This window comes from Silene latifolia, chromosome 10, assembly GCF_048544455.1.
Source record: "Silene latifolia isolate original U9 population chromosome 10, ASM4854445v1, whole genome shotgun sequence".
Taxonomy (NCBI): domain Eukaryota; kingdom Viridiplantae; phylum Streptophyta; class Magnoliopsida; order Caryophyllales; family Caryophyllaceae; genus Silene; species Silene latifolia.
Window position 1 is genome coordinate 155,261,011 of NC_133535.1, and position 15,875 is coordinate 155,276,885.

The 15,875-nt window shown below is 37.2% G+C and overlaps 1 protein-coding gene across 1 annotated transcript; it reads right to left on the reverse strand.

Annotated features, from left to right (window-relative positions):
• Positions 1-286: 286 nt before the first annotated feature.
• LOC141609403 (uncharacterized) lies at positions 287-7,364 on the reverse strand. The gene is made up of 3 exons (XM_074428464.1): positions 7,103-7,364; positions 1,137-1,286; positions 287-797 (listed from the first exon to the last, which is right to left on the reverse strand). Exons 1-3 carry the CDS (start codon positions 7,106-7,108, stop codon positions 423-425), a joined length of 531 nt encoding a protein of 176 aa, XP_074284565.1. The 5' UTR covers positions 7,109-7,364; the 3' UTR covers positions 287-422.
• Positions 7,365-15,875: the final 8,511 nt, after the last annotated feature.

Below are 15,875 nucleotides of genomic sequence, written 5' to 3' on the forward strand. Positions count from 1 at the left end.
AAACCCGTGCAAAATTGCACGGATATGTATTTGGGCTGGTATTAATGTTTTTGGATGTATTTTTTTTTTCTTTATTTCTTTTTTGCATTTCTATTGTAGTTATTCGGAATATATAAAATTATTTCATAGTATTATTTCATAGAATTTGTTCTAAGATGGAATTTGTCGCATATTTGTATAGCCGGAATTCTGAAGAAATAAATACATCGCACACTAACGGGTCCCACCGTAACATGAATTTCCCAAAAAAAAAAAAAGCTGAATTAATGACGTGGCACGCCCTGGATTGAGTATTGTCTTCTGAATTAATAAAGATAAAATTAGTGTAGAGCAAATATAAAGACAATTGGTGTACCATCTCAAAATCAAATCCATGATAAAACGATCAGCCTCAATACAAATCTTAGTAAATGACCATAGACCTAAATAATCACTAGGGATATCTTTGAGGGGATAAGTTTCACGAGTTTATCAGCCCGACTTTTTATAACTTGAGTAACTTCCTCGGCAACACTATGACCATGATGACACTCACATATGATGGTCTCAAGATTACACGAAATCCGCAAGATAAACAATATTAACTCGATGTCTATAAACCGTCCACAAAATCCAGATACCTGAAATTCTCTAAGATTTGGATGAACTTTTCGATTTAATTCCATATTATAACATATTTCAAAGTACTCCCATCTGTAATCCTCAATCTCATCATCATCATCATCATCACTGGACGAGTCCACTTTATTCAGCTGATAAGCCTCTTCAAACGAGCTAACTTCAACCAAATCTATAAACTGCAAGTTTATATTTACGCTGCCACTTGTTAGTCGAAATTGGTAATATGAGAAGAAAATGAAATAAAAACAAGCGGGAATGGGCAATTCATGAATTATATAACCAGTTGTACGATATAGAATCCGAGCTTTGTAATAAAATATCCGAGATTTGTTAAAAAATATGAGCTTTATTAAAAAGTAGCTGAACTATCCTTTTACACATTAAAAATATGAACTTTGAATTAGCTCAGAAAAAAATATATCTCGGATTCTTATACCTTGGTTGTACAATGCTCTATATACAACTGGATGTATAATCTTATTCGTGGAGATTGGGTACCAGTAGCGGAACATTACCTCGACCTTAAATTGACACAGGTTTGGGCATGCCTTTAGAAATTGATTTATGCAAGCAATAAACTCATCTTCAAACCAATAATCAACCATCATAGTCAACTGCTTGAGATTGCAGAAAGTTGGAAGTGATCCAGCAGATAATACATCCAACTATATATGACATCAAAATGGATCACAGTAAGCTCATGGTAAAAACTTGATGATAAAAAAAAACGGAAATTTCCCATGGTACCCCTTAATTTTGTTAGATTTCTCATGGTGCCCCTGCTTTTAAGAATATAGTACTCTGTATATAAGTTGTAATATGGCTATGTGTCAAACACACTGAATGAAAACAATCTTATTCATACAATCCTTGTCATTCTCAAATCATAATATAGTATATATAAGTTGTAATATGCCTATGTTATCCTTATAAAATATATGTGAATTATAGTAATTGTATTGATGATGAAGAGAGTTACAGGAGGTTGTTTATATACTACTATACATATGCTAAACTAGGTTAAGAAAGATACATTGCACAATTGGTGGAGATAAAAGAGGTAACAAATAAAACTAATTACAAGATAATAGAGAATAATATATACTAGGAATATGCTAGCTATTCACGGCTGATTTGTTCCTCAATTGAAGGAGTATAATCTTTGACAATTATCTTGGTTGACTTGTATCTTTAACATTCCCGCTCAAGATGGACGGGCGATAGCGAAGGCCAATCTTGGAAGAAAGCAATTGAAACCGCGGCTTATGTAGTGGTTTAGTGAGCGTATCCGCTAGCTGATCGGACCCGTTTATGTGCTGTACTCGAACATAACCGTTACGAATTTGTTCTTTAACGAAATGAAAGGCAAGAGCAACATGCTTCATTCTCGAGTGAAAGACTGGGTTAGCCGAGTAGGTAGTTGTACTTAAGTTATCACAATATATCAGCGGTGGAGTAGGGGGCGATATACCAAGTTCGAGCAGGAGGTTTTGGAGCCAAATGAGCTCGGCAATGGTGCTTGCAACAGCTCGAAACTCAGCTTCGGTGGAAGAGCATGAGACCGCCTTTTGTTTCTTAGCGGACCACGAAATAGGATTACTTCCTAAATATATAATATAACCAGTGGTAGAAAGATAATCATGGGGATCACCTCCCCAATCTGCGTCACAAAAGGCGTGAAGGCACAGTGGTGTCGAGTTGGTCAAATGAATTCCAAGATGTAGCGTGCCAGTAAGGTAACGTAAGAGACATTTAAGTGCGGTCCAATGGGTTACGGTGGGATGGGTGAGAAATTGAGCTAATTTATTAACCGAGAAGGCAATATCGGGTCGTGTAAGTGAAAGGTATTGCAAACTACCAACAATTGATCGATAGTCCGACTGATTTTCAATAGGTGCGGTTGTGTCCTTAACCAACGATGGATGGGCGAGCATAGGTGTGGACGCGGGTTTGGAGTGTTCCATGTTGAATTTAACAAGAAGATCATATAGGTATTTGGTTTGGTTTAAATGTAAACCAGTTTTGGTTGGGGTGACCTCTATTCCTAAGAAATAGGATAAAGGTCCTAAATCTTTAAGGGAAATTTTTTGTGAAATTTGTGTGATAAAATTGGTGATATGAATTTTATTTGGGCTAGTGACGATTATATCGTCAACATAAACTAAAACAAATAAGGTGGTGTGGTTGGTTTTAAAAATAAAAAGTGAGGGATCAGAGAGGGAATTTCGAAAACCTGAGTCGATGAGATAGGTCTTTAGCTCGGTGTACCACGCGCGTGGTGCTTGTTTAAGGCCGTAAATAGCCTTGTTAAGTCTGCAAACATAAGAGGGGTTAGTAGTATCAACGAAACCAGCCGGTTGACTCATGAAGACGGTGTCGGTCAGTTGTCCCTGTAAAAAGGCATTATTAATATCAATTTGATGTAAGTGCCACTTATTTGTGACGGCAAGAGTGAGTATTAATATCCGTCACTAGTTCAATTATTGTGACACCCTGTCACACACTACCACCAACAAATAATTGACCGTGTGACGGATATTCCGTCAGTTTTTTGAAAAAACTAACGGATATTCCGTCAGAATGGTAAAGTGATTTCCAGCTGTCACCCAATTTAACGCGCAAAGACCATTGACGGATTTTCCGTCAGTATTAAAAGATTCCTGACGGAATTTCCGTCACAGTTCTTTTGGCGCCTTTGACTTGGTCAACGCGCCAATAAATACTGACGGGATATCCGTCAGTAAAATTTCCTGACGGAATTTCCGTCACACATCCGTCAGTAACCCGTGTTTTCTGACGGCCTCTTTTTTCCGTCAGTAGGGCCGTCAGTAAGCCGCGTTTTTCTTGTAGTGTATCTAATAGTAGTTGGTTTGATCACCGGACTAAACGTTTCCGAATAGTCAATTCCGGGGCGTTGATGAAACCCTTTGGCAACAAGTCGGGCCTTGTGTTGCTTGAGGCTACCATCAGGGTTGTATTTAATTCGATATACCCATTTGCAACCAACAACATTAGGGGCTTGGGTGGATGGGACTAAAGTCCATGTTTGGTTTCGGGTAAGAGCATCGAACTCATCCACCATGGCTTGACGCCATTGAGGATGAAGGAGCGCTTGCTTGGTTGTTGTTGGCGTGGTGTGGTGAAGGGAAAGGGTGGCAGCTTTGGCTGTTTTGTTGGTTTTGAAGTATCGGGGGTTGGGAACAATGATATTGTTGGAGAGGCGAGTACGGTGGAGAGGTGAAGGAGGTGGAAGAGGAGGAGGAGGGGGTGGAGGGGAGGGAGAGGTAGAGGGTGGTGAGGCAGGTGGAGTCACGGCATGAGGGGTCACGGCAGGGGGTGGTGAGGCTGGTGGCGTCATGTTTGGTGGAGGAGGAGGAGGAGGTGGTACGGTGGTAGGCTGGGCAGGAGGTAGTAGAGGAATAGTAAGGGTACACCATTGGGTTGGTGTGTGAAGTGGTTCGAGAGTGGATTTTGATAGGGCAAGGTAAGGAAATTCCAGCTCAACGAAGCGGACGTGTCGCGAGGTGTATAGGCGTTTGGTTATAGGGTTTAGGCAGAGATAGGCACTTTGGGTGTTAGAGTAGCCAACAAATACACATGGGACGGATTTAGGTTCGAGTTTATGGCTAGTGTAAGGTTTTAACCATGGGTAGCAAAGACAACCAAATGGACGAAGCTTGTGGTAGTTGGGGTGTTGATCGAAAAGGAGCTTGTAGGGTGATTGGTTTGTGAGGGTGGCGGATGGGAGGCGATTAATGAGGTATGTGGCGGTGGAGAAGGCGTAGGGCCAATATTTGGTAGGCATTTGAGCTTGGGTGAGTAATGCGAGATCGGTTTCAACAATATGACGGTGACGACGCTCCGCAAAGCCATTGTGCTCGGGAGTGTGGGGTGGTGAGGTGAGGTTGAAAATTTAATGTATTCACCGCCATTATCCGAATAAAATTGTCGAATAGGGCGGTTGAAAATTTTTTCGATGATGGCTTTGAAGCGATGAAACGTGATAGCGGTGTCGGATTTATTCTTTAAAGGGTATAACCAAAAATAGTGGGTGAAATGGTCAACAAAAATGACATAATATTTGTATGAATCATCGGATATAATTGGCGATGTCCATACGTCGGAGTAAATTAAATCAAATCGTGCGTGAGATTTTAGAGTAGAAATTGAGAAAGGTAACTTGTGGCTTTTGTTGATTAAGCAAGAATTACAATGCGATAAATCGGAAATGTTGAAATTAAAGCTATTGTTTAATAAACGTAAAGTAGAATTGGAGGGGTGTCCTAAACGAGCGTGCCACAAAACACTCGAGGATTTATTGGCAACTAGGGCGTGAGGCTGCGTGGTTGGGGGAGTCCATTGGTACGCTCCATCAACAAATGATCCTTCAAGCAGAGTTTCCCCCGTCTTGATTTCCTTAAAACAAAAAGAGGTAGAAGAAAATAAAGCATAAGCATGGTTATCGGCGCAAAATTGCGAGACAGAAATTAAAGGTTTAGAAATTTTTGGAACGAGAAGGACATTTGTAAAGCGTAAAGTGTGAGAGGAATTAAGGATAGAAAAATAACCAAGGTGCGAGATAGACAAAGACGAGCCGTCACCGATCACAAGGTCGTCTGGTCCGTCGTATGGTGTGTGGAAGGAGAGGGTGTTAAGGTCGTTGGTGATGTGGTGTGAAGCCCCGCTATCAATGAGATAGGAAGTGGAGGGACCCGGGTTGGTGGTGGCAGTGTGAGCGTGAGGTCGAGGTTGACGGGTGGGTGGTGGTGGGAACACAACATTCAGATAATCCCGTTTGAAATCGGGACAATCACTAATGACGTGACCTTGGGTGCGACAGTACTGACAACGTCCTTTAAAGGGGTTTGGAGTTGGGTTGTTGCTAGTAGAGCCACGGTTTTGATAGGTATTGTTGGTTTGATAGTTTTGACGTTGTTGGTTGTTGTGGTGTTGATAGGTTTGACGAGATTGGTTGGTGTAAGGGCGATGGAAGGCAGCGTGAGCCGAGGGAGTAAATGCGGCAGTGGTATTGGTTTGTGGCTGGTTTTTGATGGTTAATTCATGTTGAATTAATTTCTTATGAAATAATTCAAATGAAATAGGTGAGTCTCGAGCGCGAACCGCATCGATAACGGATTTGTATAAATTATAATCAAGGCCACTGATGATATGGGAGGTAATGTCCTCGGCGTCGACGGGTTTTCCTAATTGCGCTAGTTGGGTGGTGCATTCCTTAATGGCAAGCATGTATTCGGAGATGGTTTTGCCGGCATGAGAAATGGTTCGAAGACGATCCTTCAATTGAAGGATATGTCCTCGAGACGGGTTGGCGTAGGTGGTGGCTAGGGTGGTCCAAGCTTCTTGGGACGTGGTGGCATCTAAGAGAACGGGTGCTACGGCATCAACAAGTGTGCCGGCTAAGGCTCCTAGGATGAGTTGGTCTTGTCGAAACCAGGTTTCGTATGCGGGGTTGGGTACGGGTTCGGGGTTGGGTTTTTCTGTGGTGGGTGTGGGAGTGGTGGTTTTGGGTGGTGCTTTGGTGGTACCATCGAGATAGGAGAAGAGGCCGAAACCGAGGAAGAGACGGCTTATTTGGTAGTGCCATGCTCGGTAGTTGGTAGGGGTCAGTTTAGTGCAAGTAGGGGTCAGTTTAGTGCAAGTAGGGAAGGAGACGGACAATAGGTACCCGTATAGTGGAACATTACCTCGGCCTTAAATTGACACAGGTTTGGGCATGCCTTTAGAAATTGATTTATGCAAGCAATAAACTCATCTTCAAACCAATAATCAACCATCATAGTCAACTGCTTGAGATTGCAGAAAGTTGGAAGTGATCCAGCAGATAATACATCCAACTATATATGACATCAAAATGGATCACAGTAAGCTCATGGTAAAAACTTGATGATAAAAAAAACGGAAATTTCCCATGGTACCCCTTAATTTTGTTAGATTTCTCATGGTGCCCCTGCTTTTAAGAATATAGTACTCCGTATATAAGTTGTAATATGGCTATGTGTCAAACACACTGAATGAAAACAATCTTATTCATACAATCCTTGTCATTCTCAAATCATAATATAGTATATATAAGTTGTAATATGCCTATGTTATCCTTGAGCTTCTATTTTTGTGCCCATGGTACACCTAACATAACAGTCGTTAAATTTAGGTTAAGTTTTGATGACGTGGTAATAAATTAGTAATTAAAAATTACGGAAATTTCCCATGACACTGCTTAAGTTTGTCAGATTTTCCATGGTATCTCTGCTTTCTATTTCTATTTCATATTTATTAATAATTTGTAATTACTAATTCATTGCCACATCATCAAAACTTAACGTCCATTTTGAATCTCAAGGGTATTATAAGTTGATTCTTAAATGCAGAGGCACCATGGAAAATCTGACAAAATTAAGGGGTATCATGGGAAATTTCCGTAAAAAAATTACATGAACCATAAAAATATTAATGGACTGACCTGCATACATAGGGAAAGCCTGGAGATTTGAGCAAGGTGTGAGTTTTGCAGGAAGATTGGGGTAAAATAAGAAACAAGACTCGCAGCAAAACTTGCATCAACAAGATTCGGTGTGTTCTTGAACACGACATTCGACCAATTATGATCCTCCTCAAAGGTATCAAATTGGAGATAGACAAGATTGACAGCCTCAATCTCTAGTTGTTTTAAATTAAAGCAATGTGAAATTGTCGAGTGCTTTAATTTGAGACATAAACCTACAACCTTTAATTTCACCAGCCTTGCTGATTCTTCTCAGAGTTTGCGTATTCGTCTCCCAATTTCTACGATCTTCAATTTGTAATTTGTGAATGAGTGAGAGAGTAGGGAGGTGGCAATCAAAGAATTAGGGTTTGTTCGTTTTAAGTTTATTAAGGAATTGGGGATTGAGATTATTTTGCCATAACATCTACATAGTATAAAAGATGGGTTCTTTAAAGGATTCTTATTGGCTGTTACAATTTTTTTTTCTTTTTTGTTTCCTTACGTGGAGACCGCCATGATCTCTACATAATTAATTACCCTCTTCTTTATCATCTTAATCTTATTTAATTAAGATTATATTTACACAAAATCATACATTATACAATTACACATTAATAAATTACAATTACGAAAAATTAATAAAATTTTCAAATAATCGCCCTCCTACTTCTAACCTGAACAAATAAAATGTGAACAATGCATATTGATTAATCATCCAAAATTAGTAGTTAAATTCATTGTGTAAATAAAAAATAAAATAAAAATAAATCAGTATGACTATTATATTCCAACATCACAAATACAGAGTATATTAGTTCTGAACATTTTAACAACAAAATATATTGATATGACATTTTTTAAATTTTCGTAAACATAAACAATATAGTAGAGGTAGATCAAAAAAAATTCGTAGAAAATAGATTACTCCGTAAGAGAGTTTTTTTAAAAAAAAATTGAAAATATGTAAATTTTAAAATAAATGAAAGCAAATATAAAAAGAACTAAATACTCCCTCCTATCCACTCTTTTCTTCCCTATTTTCTAAAACGGATTATTCAGGTTTTCTTCTCCTTTCCTTTTTGAGAAAGTTTTTATTAATATTATACTCTTACCTCTTTCCACTCATCAAACCCCACTATATACTTTATTAATATTTAATTCTAATTATTCCTACCTCTCTCCAATAACCAAACCCCATCCATCTCCTTTATTAATATTTAATCATAATTATTCATACCTCTCTCCAATTACCAAACCCCACTCATATATTTATCAATATTATACTCCTCACCCTTAATCTCCGTGCCCACTTCAAAGGGGAAAAAAAGGATGGATGGGAGGGAGTATAACATAACCAGTATAATACAAGTAGACTTGAAAAAGTTCCCGTTCCAAATCGAAAAAATATAAACTTTAAAATAAATGCGAAGAAATATAAAAAGGAAGATATATAAGTTTTGGATCATACTTAAATGAAGTTCTTCCGATTATTCACTTTAATTAGCTTTAATGTTAAAAGTCAAATCCTTTAAATTTGCATGAGATGAGCATATGGAAAAATACTTAAAAAATAGAAATAATTAAAGACAACAATATTTAAATAACTTTTTAAAAAAAAGGTCTGAAAGACATCATAATTATTCATAATAATTGAAGAATAGTGAAAAAAAAACGGAAAAAAAAGGAAAAACATTGAAATACTGTAAAAAAAAAAATACTACATGGAAAAAAAAGAAATCAATAGTCGAAAATACATATAAGATCGATCTTTTTGTATCATACATATAATTTCGATAATTGACTGCAAATGTCGTTATATGAGGTGTGAAGTAAATTTTGAGGGCAGATTTGATGCAAGAGATTTTTCAATCGGAACTTGATTAGAGAGAGGCCTCCAAGTGAGAATGAGGGTATAAGATGAATTGAGAGTGGAAGATTTTTCATTTTTATTTAATATTTGAGGGGAGTTGGAGAGATGATGGAGGTGACGGTGGTAGTGAGCCAGGGAGATATTAGACTATTGAACTATGAGAGAGTCTAAGGAGGAACTAGGGTTAACTTTAACATCATTGTGTGGAATTTATATGATGGGTTATTAGATAAAATTGGGTTTCGATGAAAGCAAATGGGTTGAATTTGCCTCTATTAAAAAAAAAAAAACAATACAAGGGGTATATCATATATGTGGTCTTTAAATTGGGTTATATGAAAATGAGTTGGGTAAAAGTTTTATATATATATACATACGGAGTAAGTCTTGTGTAAGGAAGTTTTACACTAATGTAATTGTAAAATCGGATGTAAATACAAACTTATTAGTGAGTAAAGGCGGTTTGATCATTTAATTTGCAGATAACATTAACAATTCTAAACTTAGAGGGGAGTTGTTGTTGGGGAACCTAATCGATAATTATAGCAAAGTTTAAGTGCCCCAAATTATATTAGTAACGGCCAACTATCAACTAATTAGATATATACTACGTATATACTCTCATGCTTTGGAAAAGCACATTTTGAAAAAAAAAATACTACTCACATATACAACTTACGTGCATTGTCCCCGAGCCCCAACCAGGGTGATATCCTCATGATAGTGGTTCGAATCAGCGACTGATAGATTGAATCGATTATTTTAATTACATTAATGATGAAAACCATTGTCGTAGATGAAAACTGTTTTTTCTTTAAATTATACGTACGTTATATGTAGGTTAGTTACGTTAATGATGAAAAACCGTATTATGTTATCAGAATGAAGACCGTTACTGAAATTATGAAATCATATTACGTCAAATCTTGAATTATGGGCTTATTTATAATGTTACGGCATTACACATTTAATAACACTCATTTATATGATCATGTATCAATAACACCTGTTATTACGACCCGTGCATTTTTTACACGGGTTTAAAACTAGTTTCGTCAAAGTACAGGGAATGGACTGCATTCAACATAACCAACACAAATTCTCATTGAAGACATGACATATCCGTCATAAGTTGAAGACGGATACCATTTTACCTCACAATGTACCCACTTTTTCTCTCTCTGCAACACTATTCATGTGGTCCCCTTTCTCCACTAACCCATTTTGTTACCATTTTATCTCACAAAATATCCGTCACAAATGGTAACCCGTCACAAGGGAGACCAATTGCATAACCAAAGGCTCAATGCTCACCCGAATTTACAGACATTTGTGTACAAATTTCCGGCATAGAGTGGCAGAGCGCGTTGACATCGCGAGGCATTTGATTTAAGTGCTGAAAGGCTGACATAATTAGTAAAATAGCCTCCCCATTTTAACTTAGGCACCACCTAATTAGTAAAATAGCCTCCCCATAATTAGTAAAATAGCCTCCCCATAATTAGATATAAGAACAGTCAGTCGAACAGATAGTTCAATATTGAACAATCAATATACAATGTCAGCTACGAGTTAACAATCAATTTAGTTTTCTGAAACTGTTGTTTAAGACCGTTTAAGTTATTAAGACGACACGCTCAAAACCAATTTAAATAATGGTAACATACTAACATCAAAAGGAGTTGTGAGAAATCTTAACCTAAGACCGTCCTAAGCAAGACCTACGTTAGTTTATAGAACAACATACAATGTCTTTAGACACGCCAACGAGTAAGGCATGCAACAATGTAGTGCAACTATTATCCCGGCCCCTCGACGGCTCCTCAATCGGAAAAGGTGAAGCTAGGGAACAATGTACCGTCTTTATGCATGCCTCCTACGACTCCTTGATGGGAAAAGGCGAAACTAGGCTTGGAACATATCTTGCAATGTTAATCGGCCTATCACCATTCAAAAGTGTTGTGCATTGCATAGGTTTCATACCCGTGTCAACTAACCACAACCTTTTACGCCAAAGCCGCCTTTCCTCTACCACATCGATATCCACGTCTTGGGAATTCCCCGCCACAAAAAAACTGCCAGTCCTCGTGTACCCAATCATTTGAGATTCGGCGTCTAATCTCATCTCTTTTGAAAGATCAATAGATTTCTCTATAGTAATAGATGATCCTTGAATTTGAATTAATTTTAACTCGTCACTACTATATGTACCATCATATTTAAAATCGCTCAAACGCGCTCCCATGGCTACTAAGTAGGCGAAACCGGTCAACATGTTCAACTTAATTATGTCAATTATGTCAAACTTCTCTAGCCCCAAATCAAAGCAAATAATTACGGAGCCGACATGCTCAATTAAACTAACCCAATATAATTTTTCATCAAGAAGCATTGGTTTTCCATAGGGGAAAAACACATGGTCAAATTCAATTTTTCTCCACTTATTTTCCCTGAGAGAAAAAATATGAAAAATATTACTAGCTTGTCCTCCAATAACCAATGTCAAAATTCGAACATATTTATAGTCATCATCAGATGATGCATACCCAAATCCATAAGCTATATAATACCAGTATGTTCCAACAAGAGTTTTTAAATACCCAAGATATTTGTGCAGTTTGCGGGTTGCTGGATTCCATAAAAAGAAGTATTCACCAAAAGGCCGGCTTAAACAAACCAACCCGTTACAGCATCCCGTAAGCTTAAGATTATTTTCGAGATCATAGTCGAATTCTAGTTTAACCAAATGATCTTCTAAGTTACAAAATTGATCATCATCATAAGAAAATAGGTAAAAATTATTATCACTCTCGATAAATAAGGTGTTTATAGGAGCAGAAGGGTGAAACAAGGGGAATTTCATAAGGTGAAAACTAGCAAATTTGGAAGAAGAAAGAGTAGAGTACCATTGTTTCGAAACGGACTTAAATCGAAGAATGGATTTAACTGGTAATCTCGTTAGAATTTCATGAATAATAAAATCATCAGAGAGATAGCTTTGTTGATGATAACTTACTTGTTTCTCCTTGGTATTAATTGGCTGTTTGTCTCCCATATCTTCTTCGATTTAAAACTTTAAATTGTAAAGGGAAACAATGAAGTTATTATGGTTGTATTAGGATTTAGGGTTTGTTTATAAGGATTACGGAGTACGTTTCCTAATTTATATATAGATGTTTTCAGGACTTTTACTTTCTTTTTTTCCTTCACGTCAGCTATATCCCTTTGCTTAAGAAATCTTTCCTTAAAATAATGTTAAAAAATAAAATAATATTTGAGGTGTCTTGAATCTTTATAAAAAAAAAATCAGATTTTAATAGGGGGTCTACCCAAACAAAAACAAAAAAACTCACCGTAGCAATAAATTTTTCAGCTTTTAATAATCTCCGGAAAAATATTCCATTTTTTTTTCTGGGTATAGAAATACTCTATGGTTAAAATAGGAGACTAATCGTACTTAGGTTATACATGGTACTGCTATATCATACCCCTAATTTTACCCATTATGCCCCTACAGTTTCATAAAACATTTCGTATAACCCACGGGGAATGGAGATTCAAAGCGGAATTTAATTTTTATGGCTTCCCGACTGATCGAATTACCTTGACCAAAACAAGCCGACATTTGAATCGAAAAGAAAGTTGCTCGAGGAATTGCTTGGTTTCAGAAGGAGACGAAGAAAAAAGTTTAGATCTACAGTGATATACGTATCCATGTATCTTATACGGAGTATGTGTGGATTTTGGGTTTCTTATTTTGTATTTGTGTGTATATCAGTATTCAATTGTGTGTTTATACGATGAGATATTGACAGTTTCGTGAGATTTTGAGGAGATATAGGTGTGGGGTTGAATTTCACATTTAGTTAGACTTAAGTGTTAATTGCTTCACATAAAAGTTAGGGGGGTTAATTTCACCTTTACTTAAACTTAAGGGTTCTAATTGCCACTTTCGCGGTTTTTTTGTTTTTTTTCTGGGTAGAGAAATACTCTATGGTTGAAATAGGAGACCAATCGTACTTGGGTTATACAGGGTACTGTTGTATCATACCCTTAATTTTACCCATTATGCCCCTACATTTTCATAAAAAAATCGTACAACCTTTCCTTTTATTTCCAAGTTTTGATAATGTTAATATTTATACAAACGATAATTAATAAGAACAGTTATCTTAGAAAGGAAAAAATACTTGAAAACAACCATAACTTTGGGCTCAGCCTTGGCCAATTCGTGTAGTTTGATTAAAGTGCCAATAAAGCTCAGGGGATGGAGATTATTTCAACCATAGAGTATTTCTGTACAAGTGGGTACCGCCCTGCACCCGGGATGGGTAGAGCTTTGGCAGGTGGTGGGGCGGGTGCGGGTACGAAAATTGTACCCGCCATGGGTCATGGGGCGGGGATGGTTTTTGTATCTTACCCACCTAATACCCGCCTACCCGCCAATAATTAAAAAAACTAGTAGGATTATGATAATTTTATAAATCTTATTTAGTTATAATTAAGATATAATGTTAATAATAACAACTATTTTAAAAAGTTTTTTACTAACTTATTTGGTGAAAAATTAAAATTATAAAGATAAAAAAAAAAAATAGAAATTAATAATGATTAAACCAACTTTTACGAAAAAAATTATAGAATAAAATTATGGTGTAACGGGTTAATGGGTAAGCGGAGCGGGTATGGTTTTATATTTCCACCCGTTGGGGCGGGGATGGTTTTGGAAACTTGTACCCGCCACGGGTGGTGGGGCGGGGATGGTACGAGTTTTTCTTGGTGGGTACGGGTACGGGGAAGCCTATATCCACCACCGCCCCGCCCCAATGACATCCCTATAGATGATCCCAGTATTTGAATTATTTTTAACTCGTTACCTCTATCTGTTCTATCATATTTGGACACGCTCAAACGCGCTCCCATGACACCTAAGTAGACTAAGTCGGCCACGTTCAACTTAATTATGTCAAACTTCTCTAATCCTAAATTAAAGGAAACAATTACAGAGCCAATATGTTGAGTATAACTAGCCCAATATAATTTTTCATCAAGAAGCACTGGTTTTCCGTGAGGATGAACAATAACATCATGGTCAAATTAATTTTTTCTCCACTTATTTTCCCTGAAAGAGAAGATATGAGCAATATTACTACCTTGTCCACTTTCCCATCCTAGTGTTAAAATTCGAACATATTTATAGTCATCAACAGATGATACATACCCAAAACCATGAGTTACATCATGAATACGCTCTAAATACTCATCTGACCAATATCTGTGCAGCTTGTGGGTAGCCGGGTTCCATAAAATGATGTAATCACTAAGAGGTCCGCTTAAACACACTAACCCATTACAGCATCCTATAAGCTTAGGATAATCATTGACACCGAAGCTGACGTCTAGTTTAACCAAACTATCTACTAAGTTACCAGGATTTTGATCATCATCATAAGAAAATAGGTAAAAATCATTCAACCATTGGATAAACAAGGTGTTTTGCGGACAAGAGCGGTGAGAAAAGGGAGATTTCATAAGATGATGAAAAGTAGCAAATTTGGAAGAAGAAAGAGTAGAGTACCATTGTTTCGAAACTGACATAAAGCGAATAATTGATTTAATTGGTAATCTCGTAAGAATTTCGTGGATAATAAAATCATCAGAGAAGTAGCTTCGTTGCTCAATATATTGTATCTCCTTAGCATTAATTGGTTGTTTGTCTCCCATATTCTTCGATTTTAAAACTGTAAATCGTAAAGGGAAACAATGAAGTGAAAAAAAGATAAGGGAGGCAGTGATTATTATATAAATCGTAAACTGTTTGTCTCCCATATGCTTCGTTGTGCTAGGGTTTGTCTCCCGTAAAGGGAATGACAAACGATTGTGGGCTGCTCACTTCTTGGGGAGGCCAGCCACACAGATTGCTGACAATGGCATGGAATCCGCTGTAGTAACTTAACCAGTCATATCGTCAAAATCAGATTTCTTCCTTTTTTTTTTTTTTTTGGTAACGAACAAACCCGTAGCCGATGTCGTAGGTGTGTACTGAGTGAACCCATCGGATATACATAATAGCCTGCAAACCACGCACAGCAGGTAAACAACCCTTTCAACGTTAATGACTCTTCCCCTACTCCGGCTACTTTTACACGCTAATGTATTAATCACAACCGGAGTCTTAGTACTTGTTTTCTTGCATTAACAAGACTAATATAATTTCATTGTTTTTTATTTTTGTTAATTACTCCCTCCGTCTCGGTCATTTGTTGTCCTTTTCCATTTTTGGGTGTCTCAGTCATTTGTTGTCCTTTCTATTTTAAGAATGAACTTGATGAGTAATTTGATCATTCTCATTCAATTTGTTCCACTTGTCATTTAGTTATTGGCCTTTTCCTCTTTTCTTGGTCTTTGTGCCAAAACGAAAGGACAACAATTGACCGGGACGAGGAGTATATAATTTACTTGCTTAAGAGTTCGAGTTATGTGCTCGCATCTTGGAGACGAATGTTTGATAGTTTCCTAAATCCTACAAGTAAGCGGTTTTAACCATAATTGTTGGGTTTGTGCCTTGATTCTGTTCGTCGCCGCTTCAAACGACTATGCCTCTCCCTAGCAGTCATGCTTATGATACCGTCTAAATCTGTAATCTGAAAACTTCTCACATATCAATAAAACTCTCTCTTCTACCTTGTGGACTACTTCTATACGCTAATGCTAATTTCAGTATGTTTGATTCTTTGGCCAGTTGGAAGAGGAAAACAACTCATATTTAGGTTTTAGTGTTTAGGCTTTTAGTGGCATTGTGGCAAGGAAGACTGGAAGACTTGTCTATGAAGTATGAACAAAACATGGATGTTTGAGTCTTAGTCTTTGGACGTAATT

Bases quoted from the DNA above. Each gene is read 5' to 3' on its own strand.
- LOC141609403 (XM_074428464.1), bottom strand. The intron at 798-1,136 runs GTAATGTTCCGC...ATAAACTTGCAG, and splicing joins TGTGTCAATTTAAGGTCGAG to TTTATAGATTTGGTTGAAGT.